Source organism: Muntiacus reevesi, chromosome 2, assembly GCF_963930625.1.
Source record: "Muntiacus reevesi chromosome 2, mMunRee1.1, whole genome shotgun sequence".
NCBI classification, from domain to species: domain Eukaryota; kingdom Metazoa; phylum Chordata; class Mammalia; order Artiodactyla; family Cervidae; genus Muntiacus; species Muntiacus reevesi.
Genome location: NC_089250.1, coordinates 178,434,723 through 178,447,751, shown reverse-complemented (window position 1 = coordinate 178,447,751; position 13,029 = coordinate 178,434,723). Strand labels below are relative to the sequence as shown.

The 13,029-nt window shown below is 53.3% G+C and overlaps 1 protein-coding gene and 1 long non-coding RNA gene across 5 annotated transcripts in view; one reads left to right on the top strand and one right to left on the bottom strand.

Moving 5' to 3' along the window:
- SMURF1 (SMAD specific E3 ubiquitin protein ligase 1) overlaps positions 1 to 11,241 on the top strand; it is an 89,602-nt gene extending 78,361 nt beyond the window's left edge. For 3 of the 4 annotated variants that reach the window (XM_065923813.1, XM_065923810.1, XM_065923814.1), the window contains 7 exons: positions 1,486 to 1,600; positions 2,790 to 2,968; positions 4,041 to 4,178; positions 4,866 to 4,986; positions 5,724 to 5,925; positions 7,095 to 7,179; positions 8,290 to 11,241. In XM_065923813.1, coding sequence (XP_065779885.1) covers positions 1,486 to 1,600; positions 2,790 to 2,968; positions 4,041 to 4,178; positions 4,866 to 4,986; positions 5,724 to 5,925; positions 7,095 to 7,179; positions 8,290 to 8,389 — 940 coding nt within the window. In that variant the 3' untranslated portion in view covers positions 8,390 to 11,241. The remainder of the gene's footprint in view (positions 1 to 1,485; positions 1,601 to 2,789; positions 2,969 to 4,040; positions 4,179 to 4,865; positions 4,987 to 5,723; positions 5,926 to 7,094; positions 7,180 to 8,289) is intronic. The other variant, XM_065923811.1, reaches the window with a different exon arrangement.
- On the bottom strand, positions 4,983 to 8,405 carry LOC136160320 (uncharacterized). The gene is made up of 3 exons (XR_010661601.1): positions 8,274 to 8,405; positions 7,439 to 7,618; positions 4,983 to 7,351 (listed from the first exon to the last, which is right to left on the bottom strand). It is a non-coding gene; the product is annotated as an uncharacterized lncRNA (long non-coding RNA).
- Positions 11,242 to 13,029: the final 1,788 nt, after the last annotated feature.

Genomic DNA, 13,029 nt, shown 5'->3' with positions numbered 1-13,029 from the left:
TGAATGGTTTCACTTTACATTGTTTCATGCGTAGCTGGGGTTATGGTCCCTAGGCGAGCATGTGAATAGCTGTTTGATTTGGAAGGAGTTCGCTTTCTCTAGCGTTTTCCATGGTTATCAAGTCTTCCAGGTGGAGCGGAGTCTTGGTGTAGCTGCCTTGATGAACATGGCGCTGCAGGGACTGAGAAGCCCTGCTTTTCTGCTGCTAGTCTGACCTCCCGCTGTTTCAGCTCTCGAGTCTGCCCCGTGTCTGAATGGTCCATACCTGTCATGGAGGGCTGAGATGGCGGTTACACGTGTTACACGTGCGTGTATGTCTGCTCCTCTCCCCTGCCTCTGGCTCTGAACCTTTTCCTTTCTGTCTCTCTCCTGACTCTGGGGATGGCTCTTCTTGACCACTTCTAGAACTTTTCTCATGCTCTATACCTCGTCCACAGCTCAGTCGGAATGTTTGCTTGTATTTTAATCACTTCCTGTCTAGACAGTTGCAGGTCCTTGGTGTTTATGAAAATAATTCTTTGTAAATCCAAACTCTGAAACTTGGGGCTGAACAAAGCACCAGAGTTGGGAAATCCTGCCTTTATAATAAAGAGGCTTCCTAAGACTGGGCGTCTCATCTCTGACAGTTCCTTCCTGTTGGAGTTCAATATGTCACTTTGTGTCGGTGTGATCATTTTGCGGGTATTTTTACAAGCTTCTCTGACAGATTATCTGCATTTGTGCTTATCCTTCCATATTTTCTCAACTTTATATTTTCTGTTTGAAAGAGTAAGAAATTTTAGAACTTAATAAGATTCGTCCATTTAAAGAAGTTTTGAGTAGAAAGACGACAAGGTTACACAAGTGTTTGTATAAGATTGCATACCTGGCTTTACCAAACCTGATCACAACAGTTGAGTCACATTTTCTGTTTAGAGTGCTTTTTTTGTTTGGTTTTAATTTGGGGCTTTTTAAAATTAAAATATTTATTTGACTGTGTGGGTCTTGGTTTCTGCACATGGGATCTTTGACCTTTCATCGTGGCGTATGAACTCTTAGTTTCGTCATGTGGGATGGATATAGCTACCTGACCAGGGATTGAACCTGGGCCCCTGCATCGGGAGTGTGAATTCTTAGCCACTGGACCACCAGGGAAGTCCCATCGTCACCTGAGATTTTATCTCTACAAAGTAGCAGAGAAAACCTTCGTTGGGGCGCAGGCAGCCTGACAGACACTGTGCCTCTAAGCTGGTGATGATTCCCGGCAACCATAGATAGTTCTCAGCTTCGGAGCTGCTAAAGTTTTAGCCAGAAAATCTATTTCTGGTACCACTAGAAGCAATTGTTTCCTTCTTGAAGCTTATTTGCCCAGTCTGTACAAATCACCTTCTCTCAGAGCCAGGCAACCTTACCAGTTTGGCTTCCTAGGGCAGAGTCTATTAGTCCTGTGGTTAAGATCTAAAACTAGGGGGTTTTCACATGTCTTCTTGTTGCTGTTCCTTGTAGGGAGTGGCTTTATTTACTGTGCCATGAAATGTTGAATCCATACTATGGACTCTTCCAGTACTCCACGGACAACATTTACATGTTGCAAATCAACCCAGATTCTTCAATCAACCCTGTAAGTATTAATGAATAAGGAGTTCAGAAATTTAGTTGGAGAATTTAAGTGGCTTTCCAGTTTCAACCTCAATTCTTGGTTTATTCATTGTTCAGTGCAGTCGCTCAGTCGTGTCCGACTCTTTGTGACCCCATGAATCGCAGCACGCCATTCATTGTAGAGTTCCTCAGTCTGTGGCAAGTAAAACATGGAAAGGTAGAGTCACAGCTGGATTAGGATGGACGGTTTCCACCCCTTACCTTCAGTGGCTGGGATCACTGAGTATGTTGTTTCAAGGTCAAGAGTGAAATTGAGCTGCTCGTGGACTCAAAACTCTTTACTGCCATTTGAGGGGACTCTGGCTCGATGGCTGTATTTGTTGACGGTGTGATTCTGAGAAGTGGGGTACGAGGTCCATCCTCCTCCCAGCCAGAACTGGAATATTCCCTTACGTAACTGGCCTTTTTGGCCAGCGTGCTGATACTCTTAGTTGCTCACCATAGAAATGAGGAAACAGGAGCAGAATGTGGCCGGGGTGGCGAGCAGAGCGCAGGGCCGTGTCCCGTGGTCCCCAGCATGCACACGGCTCTGAGGGGCAGTGAGTGCGACCCTCGCCAATGTGGACACTAATTGTAATTCCAACCTAAGAGGAGAAACGGGGGTTCCCTGGTTACAAACCACAACAGCGCTGGTTTGGGGCTGTGTCCCCGCCTCAGTCCCTTCTCTGGATTTCTCTCTCGCCTGCTTTCCTGTGGGATGGGGGAGGGATGGCAGAGGAAGAAGGGGGCTGCCTTTCACCTTTATTTGCTCATGGCACGCTGGGAGGAGAGGCCGGTGGCCTCCTGGGTGTGCCAGCTAACTCCTGGCAGCACCAGGCGCTGCGCTGAGAAGGGGCAGCTTGCGGCTGACTCTGCCATCATCATGTTGAAATTCTCCATTTTTTGAAAAGGGGGTTCTGCATTTTCATTTTGCAGTGGGCCCCGCAAATTCAGTAGCAGTTTTGAGAAGGTGTTTGAACCAAGGGCACACGAAGTGTCTTTGAGCACCTCTCCAGAGTCGTGCTCTCTTGTGACCTTTGATTGGGTGGGTCCTGAGCGCAGCCTGTGAGGCACCGATTCAGGTTCCTGCCTGTGGGACAGGTCTCCTGAGCAGCCTGGCCACCCGGCCCGGCAACTTGCTAACACTCGGTGTTCTCTGCTGCCCCCTGCAGGACCACTTGTCTTACTTCCATTTTGTGGGTCGGATCATGGGTCTGGCTGTGTTCCACGGACACTACATCAATGGGGGTTTCACGGTTCCTTTCTACAAGCAGCTACTGGGGAAGCCCATCCAGCTTTCTGATTTGGAATCGGTGGACCCTGAACTCCATAAGAGCTTAGTGTGGATTCTGTAAGTACCAACTCAGGGAACTGAAAATTCACCTGTCACCTGTCTTAGGGTGCACCAGGTCCGTGTGTGTGTGTGTGTGCACGAGCACCATGGGTGTGTATTTGGAGGATGGGTGTGAAACTGGAGAATAGAAACAAGCCACCCGAAACATAAAAGTCGATCTGACGAAGATATTTGACTTATTGACTTACTATCTCATATACTGTCTGAGCAGCTTCTCTTCATGGACTAGTTTCTTTTGCTCTTTCCTTGAATTATTAGGTTACGATTGTGGCTGTTAATCCCCAGGCCTGGTGGTTTGTTTTTTTTTTTTAACACTCTGAGGTGTCTCCTGATCTCTAGAGGGACCAAGTGAAGTGAACTGAAAGCCGGTCAGTCGTATCTGACTCTTTGTGACCCCATGGACTATACAGTCCATGGAGTTCTCCAGGCCAGAATACTGGAGTGGGTAGCCTTTTCCTTCTCTAGGGGATCTTCCCAACCCAGGGATTGAACCTGGGTCTCCCACATTGCAGGCGGATTCTTCACCAGCTGAGCCACCAGGGAAGCCCCTAGAGGGACCAGAAGGATATAAAAAAAAGTCCTGATATTTGGTTGCCTTTGTTATAGGATTATCCTAAAACTCTTAAAAGCAACAGGCCCAAAAAAGGCACAAAAAGCTATGCAATCACTGTGGGTGTCGGGGGTCCTCGTGAATGGGCTGATTTCACAGGAAGGGGAGGTGCAGCTCTCAACTGTGTCCTGCATCCTGTCTGCCTCCTTCCATGTGTCCCAGCTGGGTTTCCAGAAACATGGCGGATAAAGGAGCTAGTTCTAACTTTCAAGGGCTTTTGAAGCCCTTGGAAAGGCTGCCTGGAGCCAGGGCAGTGACATCTTCTGCTCCTTGACTCCGCTTCCCCATCATGCTTCCTTCCCGTCTGCTTAGAGACCCAGGCGCCGTGTCTCCTGAAGCCCCAGCAGTGTCGCTCCCATCACCCTCCTCTTGAGGGGGGAGCCGGGCCTCTGCCTGCAGGACCGCTGCCTCATGGCGGCTGAGGCCGCCCTGACCTCCGCCTCTGTGCTCCCTCCCCAGAGAGAACGACATCACCCCCGTGCTCGACCACACGTTCTGTGTAGAGCACAACGCTTTTGGGCGGATTCTTCAGCATGAACTGAAACCCAACGGCAGGAATGTCCCCGTCACAGAGGAGAATAAGAAGGAATATGTTCGGTAGGTAGGGTTCTGGGGCACCCGGGGTGGGGTAACCCTGGGACGGTGGGCAGCGGTCACGTTGAGATGGTCGTGACTCCTCTGCTGCATGAGCCTCCCGTCCCTGCCTGCATTTGGACCAGAGTCACAGCAGAGACTTCCAGAAAGTGGAGGCGTCAGCAGTGGGAGCTCTGAGTGGAGGGCTGACCTGTTAAAGGGGGATTCGGGACCCCAGAGCCCAAGGGGGGACTGGCAAGGGACCACTTAGTTCTGGGTGTGACGGCGGTGACCCCAGGAGGCAGAGGAGGAGCCTGGAAGCTTCCTGCGCTCTGTCTCAGGGCATCTTCCCTCCGGTCTGTCCTCCCCCCTCTGCAGGCAAGTAGCTGACCAGCGACTGCATGGGGTATTCAGACACAGGTGGGGCTGTCGTTCTCAGGGTCCTATATTTTATTTTCAAACATTTTTTTCAATTATGGCATCCCTAACAGGTCAGGTCAGATCCGACCGATTCAAGCAGAGAATCAGCGCATCTAAGGGAGGGGCTGACTTCCTTTCCTCTGAGTCTTAGGCTGGTCACCAACCACCGTGGGTTCTTCCCCATCAGCGAGGCTGGGCGGGCAGGGCCTAGCTGATGTCAGACCGACTCACCGAGGAAAGATTTTCATGAACGGAGTGCTACTGCTTCCAACGTGTGACTTTTCCTCTCAGGTTGTATGTAAACTGGAGGTTCATGAGGGGAATCGAGGCCCAGTTCCTGGCTCTTCAGAAGGGGTTTAATGAGCTCATCCCTCAACACTTACTGAAGCCTTTTGACCAGAAGGAGCTGGAGGTGGGCCGTGCGGGGCTGCGGTACGAGGGGCTATTGTGTGCGGGGTGGTCTCTGCCTCCTGGCCTGGCTGCAGGAGCGACGAGGCCCGGTGTCCATGTGGTGGCCGGGAGTCCAGCTCATTCATCAGTCGGGGGGTTCCGTGGTTCCCCCTGACTTAGAGACCTCCAGCGTAGAGCTCCCCCAGTGCCTCCTCCCGAGGGGTCACCTTACACCGAGGATGTGACCACAGCCAGCTGCTCCCATCCTAGCCAGCTGCTCAACTTTGATTCTGGCTGTTATCAGGCCCAAGATGGAGTGTTACTGTCCTTTCTCATCCATCTTCCACTCACATCTTGTCCACCCCTGGCACCATGTAGCTTGGGCCTTTCAAAGTGTCCCCAACCTTCTGCCCTGGTGTGGTGCCAGAGTGCGCGTGCCCCCCGGGGGAGGGAGTCACACTTTACACACCACGTGTCCCCAAGAGGTCCTGGGAGGCGGCCCCGCTGGCCCTGTGCAGTCCACGCACACGCACGCGTTCAGTTGTGGGGAAACGTCACGTCCGCAGCCGCCCTGCGCCCTGGAAGCACAGCCACAGATGGGGGCCTCGGGCTGGCTGTGTGTGTTGCGGGGGGGTGTCCCCTTGTCTGAACATCGCCCGGTTGACTGGGGCTTGGTTGGTCGGTCTCTCCACGGCCCGGGAGTCTGGGTGGCCCGTCGCGTTGCGTGTCCAGGAAGTGACCCGCCTTCACATCCCGCAGCTGATCATCGGCGGCCTGGACAAGATCGACCTGGACGACTGGAAGTCCAACACGCGGCTGAAGCACTGCGGGGCCGACAGCAACGTGGTCCGGTGGTTCTGGCAGGCGGTGGAGACCTTCGACGAGGAGCGGCGGGCCCGGCTGCTGCAGTTCGTGACGGGCTCCACGCGGGTCCCCCTCCAGGGCTTCAAGGCGCTGCAAGGTGACTGCAGTGGCAGCCGGGCGGGTGGGGGCCAGGGGTGTCTCCTGGCATCGGGTCTTTCGCTTGGCCCAAGACCTCTTCTGTCCCCACTGCCGCCCCCAGGGTGAGAAACACCTGTGAGCAGTAGGAGCCCGTGTCAGCCACACGCGTCCTCCACACTGCCTGCTCGGGCTGTCTCAGCCCGTGGGCCCGCAGTGGCAGATGCTAGCTGGCCAGCCTGGTGCCCCCACGGGGCTGGACCAGGAACGACCCCGCCAGAAAGGCCAGGGGAGCCGGGGTAGGGGGTGGGCTCCCCTCGCCCAACAGCATGGATGGCTTCGGGGAGGAAAGCAGCTTTAAAAGCGCACTCGGGTTAATTCTGAGTCTCCTGAGTGCGCTGTGTGGGCAGGGCTCTCAGTCCCCTCGTCCGCGGGGGCCCGCCTGGTCCAGTGAGGAGCCGTCTTCCCGGGTGTCCCTTCCGGCTCACCCAGGGGCCGGTTGAGCTCAGGAGGGGCCGCAGGGCTTGTGGTCGGTGCCTCTGTCTGGGAAGGGCCTCTCCCCAGCTGTGACGGTAAATCTGGGGGTTTTGGCACTTGATAACCTTGAGAGCTCACAAAAGTAAGGTTGAGAATATTAGTACCTTAAAACTTAGTAAATGAACTTCACGTGTTCCTAGTGAGAGCAGGCAGGTTTCACGTGAATGTTCCCTGTAGCCTCGTCCTTAGCCTGAGGCCCTCCTGGACTGAGAAGTTTCCTCCCGTCCTGGGGCTTTGGTCCTGGCGTTCGTGTCTTTCTTCCCGCCGGCCTCTACACAGGGGGTTTCCTGACTCCAAAACCTGCTTTTCTTGTGATGCTGCCATCCGCTGCCAACAGGGGGGTCTGCCTGCTAGACATTCCTGGTTTTTTTTTTTTTTAAAACAAATTCCTGGTGACTTAAGGATTCCGCTTTCAGAAACCTGCCCTGGGGCAGGCTCATGGTCGGCTGTGAGAGGAGAGCTTGGGCTTTGCTTTTCCTGCGCCCGTGACTTTTCTAGAACGTCTGATGTTAGTCACTCCGTGGCCCTCGTGTGCAAATCCCGAGACCGTGCAGAGCTCCCAGGGCTACATGAACCCCGACCCCCTCTGGCAGGACTGGCAGGGGGCCCGGGCCCCACCTCTGAAGCGTGTTAACTAGACTGTTGTCTTGTAAGGCTCTACAGGCGCCGCAGGGCCCCGGCTCTTCACTATCCACCTGATCGATGCCAACACGGACAACCTGCCCAAGGCCCACACCTGGTAAGGACCGCGCCCGCGGCTCTGTCAGGCGCACTGACCCCAGCGCTGCTCCCCGGCTCCTGCCGCACGTGGCCGTGTGCGTGCCCACAGGCGCTGTCAGGAGGGAGCACTGCAGGTTTAAGTTGGAGTCACTGGTCTCTCCCTTCTTGGAACTCTGCCTGTGACAGACGTGCTGAAAAATGTTTCCTCCCTCAGTCTTCACTTAAACAATACCGGCAGTGGGCTTATTTCCTTTGTGGTTTAAAATCCAGTTACTCACCCTGGTGAACCACGCATGGAGTGTCCCTCCAGTTGACCAGAACCCGTTTCCAGATGCTGCCGGGACGCATGGTGACGTGGGGGGAGGTTCCTGGCTGGGAACCGGGGCTGGCCACGACATCCGAGGGGGTGGGTCTCCACACTTGAGGATCCAGGGTCTGTGTCCAGCAGGCTGGGTCCTCTGATGGATGTGAAGAATGTCCTTGGGGTCAAGGACCTCTGAAAAGCCTCCACACCCGGTAGCCTGACTCCTCCTCAGAAATTGTCCTTACTGGCTTGGCCCCTAGCAATTCAGTAGGCCTCTGTGTGTCCTCTCAGTCAGAACTCTGTAGTTTTTGATTCAGTGTGAGGTAATAGCTTCTTAGGGCTTTTGGACACAGCTTTGGGAATGAACATCCCTGAGCAAATGCTGGCCCGTTCATCTAATCCCGGCAGGGATCTGACATCTTGTTGGTTTTGAGAGGCAGTCTGTTTCTGTTGGAAATACTCTGGACTGCCCCACTGTGGTCTTAGATCAAGTCCCAGAGGATTTGATGCATGGGCAGTGAACTGATAGTGGTGTTTTGACCACGATGCTCTGCAAATGTGTTCCTGGTCTGAGAAATAACTTCTCCCCAAAACAAGAAACCAAACAAGGTGACAGCTTTGTCCTAATCGGGCCAGTATGTACTCACCTGGTTTCATTTTGCTTTGAAAGATCTTAAGATTTTGCTGTGTATTGATTGATTGAAAATCTTTACCCAAGAAGCCTCAAGTGTACACACAAGTATTCACCCAGCCTCGCCCCTCTCCCGGGAGCAGGCCCTGGGCCAGGCAGGCTCAGCGGCGTGTCTCACCTCTGTCCTTTTCCAGCTTTAACCGGATCGACATCCCTCCCTACGAGTCGTACGAGAAGCTCTATGAGAAGCTGCTGACGGCGGTGGAGGAGACCTGTGGGTTTGCCGTGGAGTGAGGTGCACCCCGAGGAGCAGACATGAGCTCATGGCCACCAGACCCCGAGCGGCAGCTCTCTGGATGCCTCTGCGAAGCCGGCTGCGGCCCTGGAATCCTAGAAACCTGAGGGAAAGGCTGGTCTCCCTGCTTTTGGCTGGGGGAGCAAGGGGGCGGGCAGACTGCGGCTGGTGGCTCCTCCCACGTTCTCCTCCCCCTCCTGGCAGGACCACCCCCATCCACCCCATCCAATAAATGCAGCCGGGTCAGCACCGCTTCGGTCGCGCGGGATCCTCTGCTCGGGCCGCGGCACTTGCAGTGGCAGCTCAGTGCCATGGGCTCCACAGGAGTCTCGATCCCCAGGCAGGGAGCCGCGCGGGGCACACCCCACAGCGGGGCCCACCCCACAGCGGGGCCCGCTGCTGTCTCAAAGCCCACCTAAGGCCCGTTTTCGAGTTCAGCAGTTCTGATTCCACACCCCACATCCCAGCAGCCTGCCCTGGGTAGCAGGTTAAGTTCTAACTGAACAAGAACCGTAAAATAGATGCTTACTGGAGTTCTGCCACTGCAGGAAGCTGGCGTCAAGACTGTGCTTAAGTTTTGGAAGGGGACGCGAGTCGGGGCGGCTTGCGTTGGGGGCCTGGCTGTTTCTTTTCAGGGTTTCCTGGCTGAGAAAAATGTTTCTCTGCAGAAAATTGTTCTGCAGAGAAAAATGATCTTTCCTTTTCAGAGTCCCTTTAGCCACATTGTCTATCCAGTTCAAAATATTTTTCCAGCAAAACCACCACATAACAGAGCTTATAAAACAGACCAAAACCAGCCCCGCCCCGCCCCCACAGCCGCACCTGGAAGGTGTCACCTGGATACTAACGAACCATTTTGTGGAAAGTGCTTAAGAACTAAACTAACAGGCCAGAATTCTGTCTTCGTAGCTGCTGGCTTGGTGCGAGCTAGCTTGAAAAGGAGAGAGAATGTCTAACCCCCATGACCTACGTTCACCCCAAGTCATTGTTTTACAAAAAGCGGGTCGTGGACGGAGACCCGAAGGCAGAGGGGCCCCTGGACCCGTTGGCCCACGTCCCTGTCTGACGGCAACTCTCACCAAACAACGCGGCTCGACTCGGCCGTCCAGGCGATGAGCAAGGCTAGAGAAAGCCCTGACCCTAAATTTCTAACACCGTTTCCCAATTTGCACAAAAGTTCAAATATTTTAAAATGGTTTGATTTCATAGCTAGACTTCAGTGGAAAAACAGCAGCGGCAACAAAGTCTCCTGTATGGACTTGCGTTGTTTTTGTTTGGGGGCTGAGTGCAGGGTAACTCGCTGGCAGGAGTGTCCCTGCCAAACTTCTGTTGTGGACGTTCCCGAGGTCCGTGCTGGGATCCATCTGGCTGTGGGTCTGGAAGGCGCTTTCTGGCTGCCTGACCTGTTCTTTTTTGTTCCTGACGCCTGTGGAGCGCTGACCCTCTGCATTTTGCTGTGGTTCTTCTCTTGACCTGGAAGCAGTCAGTGGCCTGGGGTGGGGGGACGCAGAGAGGGAAAGCCGTGCTGTCGGGCGACTCGCTGGGGTTCTAGGATAGGAAGGATGCCGGTGGCTGTAAAAGGAAAAGCGCCCCCTCAGAATGTCTGGGCTGTGGGCTGAGCCCTGCCCGAGTTACCCTGACGCTTTCCAGGTGTGCTGGGAGCTGGCTCCTCGGGGGCGTCCTCTGGGGCGTGAGGGTACAGACACACACACCCCGCCCTGTGACCTGGGCCTAAACCTAGAGGAGGGGACCGAGGGGGGAAGACATACCTGGTTTTCCTGGGGTGTCGGCCAGAGCCTGCCGTAATTAGGGAGGAGACGAGGGGCTCGTGACTGAGAAGACCTGGAAGCAGGAATGAGGCGCTTGCCGCCTCTGCAGTGACCTCCCCATCTGCAGTGCTGATGGGGAGCGGGGTGGGCTGCTTCCCGTGTCACGTCACCTCAGTAGGAGCAGGGGGGCCCCACCGGGCTCCGCCGCGGGCTGCTGGCAACCGTGAGCGTCACCTCCCCAGGGCCTGGCTCTGCTTCCCTGCGGACATGTGGACCCCGCAGCTGGTGTCAGGGAGCCTGGCAGAACCTTCCAGAGCTCCAGGTCACTCGAGCTAAGCAGGCCTGTCGCTGGCACTGCCCCCCAAACCTTAGCGTCCATGGGGAGTGGGCCTTTCGACCCCTCACCCCCACCAAAGAATCGTGTCTAGCCCTGGGTGGTCCCCCCTACCCCGCCCTTCCTGGGAGCCGCAGACGCCCCGCCCCCCGCCTCCGCCCGAAGCTTCAGGGCCCGGCCCCCAGGCTGGCCTCACCAGCGGTCACAGCCGACCCTCAGGGATGTAGCAAACCACCGCTCCTGGGTGCTTTAGGGAGACCGGAGGGGCTGCGGGGCAGCCGCCAGCCATCTGCCGGCTCCTCCCGGGAGAAGCACCTGGGAACCAGGCCTGGGGCTCGGTCAGCCCAGGGTCCGAGTCCAGGTCGCGCGGTCCTCCAGGCTGAGCTATCCGAGAAGACGCCCCCGGCTGCAGCCAGGCGTTGCCGCACGGCAGCCTTCCCAACACATAGTATGAATTTTTAAAATTTATTTTTGTCTCTCAACCACTTTATAATGTATTTTTATTTATTTTGTTTTTAAGTACTGCTGCTATCCTTGTTATCCTTCCCACGGTTTTTATTGCTGATTTATTTTGTGAAAGTTGTACACTAATGTTGTTTTATGTCAAAATCAAAAGTATTTAAAGAATACTAGTTCTATTTAATGTGGTTATAGAACCAGTTGGAAACACAGAACAGTGACTGTACAGCAGGCTGGACCCCGGTGGTCAGGTTCATTTTGTTACATATGCAATAAACTCACAACTTTACATTTTTGGTGTCTGTTATTTTGTGTGCTAAAGAGGTTCAGCTTTTTTTTTTTTTTACAAGACAGGAAGTCAGTGGCAAGGGCCTTCTAAAGGAAAGGGGCAAACTTACCATTACAGCAGGAGGAGGAACTGATGGCAGCAAATTTGGAAAACAGTATGGCAGTTTCTCAAAAAACTAAAAATAGAGCTACCACGCTACGTCGCTTCCGTCGTGTCCGACTCTGTGCGACCCCACGGACAGCAGCCCACCGGGCTCCTCTGTCCACGGGATTCTCCAGGCAAGGATACTGGAGTGGGTTGCCATTTCCTTCTCCAGGAGCTACCATATGACCCAGCAATTCCACTCCTGGGTTTATATCTGAAAGAAAGCAGAAACACTAATTCGAAAAGACACGCACAGCCCACCGTTCACAGCAGCATTTACAATAGCCAAGACATGGAAGCAACCGAAGTGTCCATCATAGATGCGTGGATAAAGAAGGTGTGGTGTATATATATGTATGTGTGCATGCATATATACATACGTGTGTACACACACACACACTGGAATACTAGGACATAAAGAATATTCTAAAGTTTGCAACAACAATAGATTTTTTTTTAGTCTAAGTGAAACGAGTTTAAGAAACACAAATACTTTGGTATCACTTATGTGGAATCTAAGAAATGAACTAGTGAATATAACAAAAAGGGGTACAGACTCACAGGGAAACCAGTGGTCGCCAGTGGAGGGGACGGCAGGGGGAGGTGCAGGGCAGGAGCTGGGGGTTAACAGGATCAAGACAGCAGGGCTTCCCTGGCGGCTCAGAGGTGAGGAATCCACCCGCCAGTGCCGCAGCCGTGGGTTCGAACCCTGACTCGGGAAGATGCCACATGTCGGGAAGGAGCAGCTCGGCCTGAGCACCGCAACCATGGAGCCTGTGCCTTAGAGCCCACGTGCCCTCGAGCCTGGCCTCCGCAGAGAGGAACCACTGCGGTGAGAAGCCTGTGCGCCGCAGCTAGAGAGCAGCCCCCGCTCACCGCAACTAGGGAGGAGCCCGCGGCAACAGCCAAGACCCAGCACAACCACAAATAAAAACAAAAACTAGGTATAAAATAAGCTACGAGGATATAGTGCACAATACAGGGAATATATAGCCAGTGTCTTGTAAGAACTATAAATGAAATATAACCTTTAAGATTGTGAATCGTTACCGTACACCTCTAATTTACACTGTACATTAACTATACTTCAAGTAAAAAAGTGTAACTTTGAAAAGAGAGAAGAAAATCCACTAGCAGGTTTGATAGCTGACATTGGATTTGGCAATGATTCTTTAGATATGAAACCAAAAAGCACAGGCAACAAAAGGAAAATCAGGAAAATTGAACTAACTAAATCAGAATTTAAAATCTGTGCAAGAAAGGACACTGTCAACAGGATGAAAAAGCAGGCTGAAGAGGTGGAGAAAAATATCAAAGTCACGTACCTGATAAAAGGGTTTAAGATCCAGAATCTATAAAGAACTCCTACAACTTACAGAAATAACGAGCAATGGTTTTGAATTTACATTTCTTCAAATAAGATACAAATGGTCAACAACCTCATGAAAATATGCTCAACCTCACTAACGGTGAGAGAAATGCAAACCAAACTCACAATGAGGACAAATGGCACTTTACACTCAATTAGGATGGTTACCAAAAAAATAAATGTTTGGGGGCCTTGCCTGGCGGTCCAGTGGTTCAGATCCACGCTCTCATTGGAGCGGGTGCTGGTCTGATCCCTGGTCAGGGAACTCAGATCCC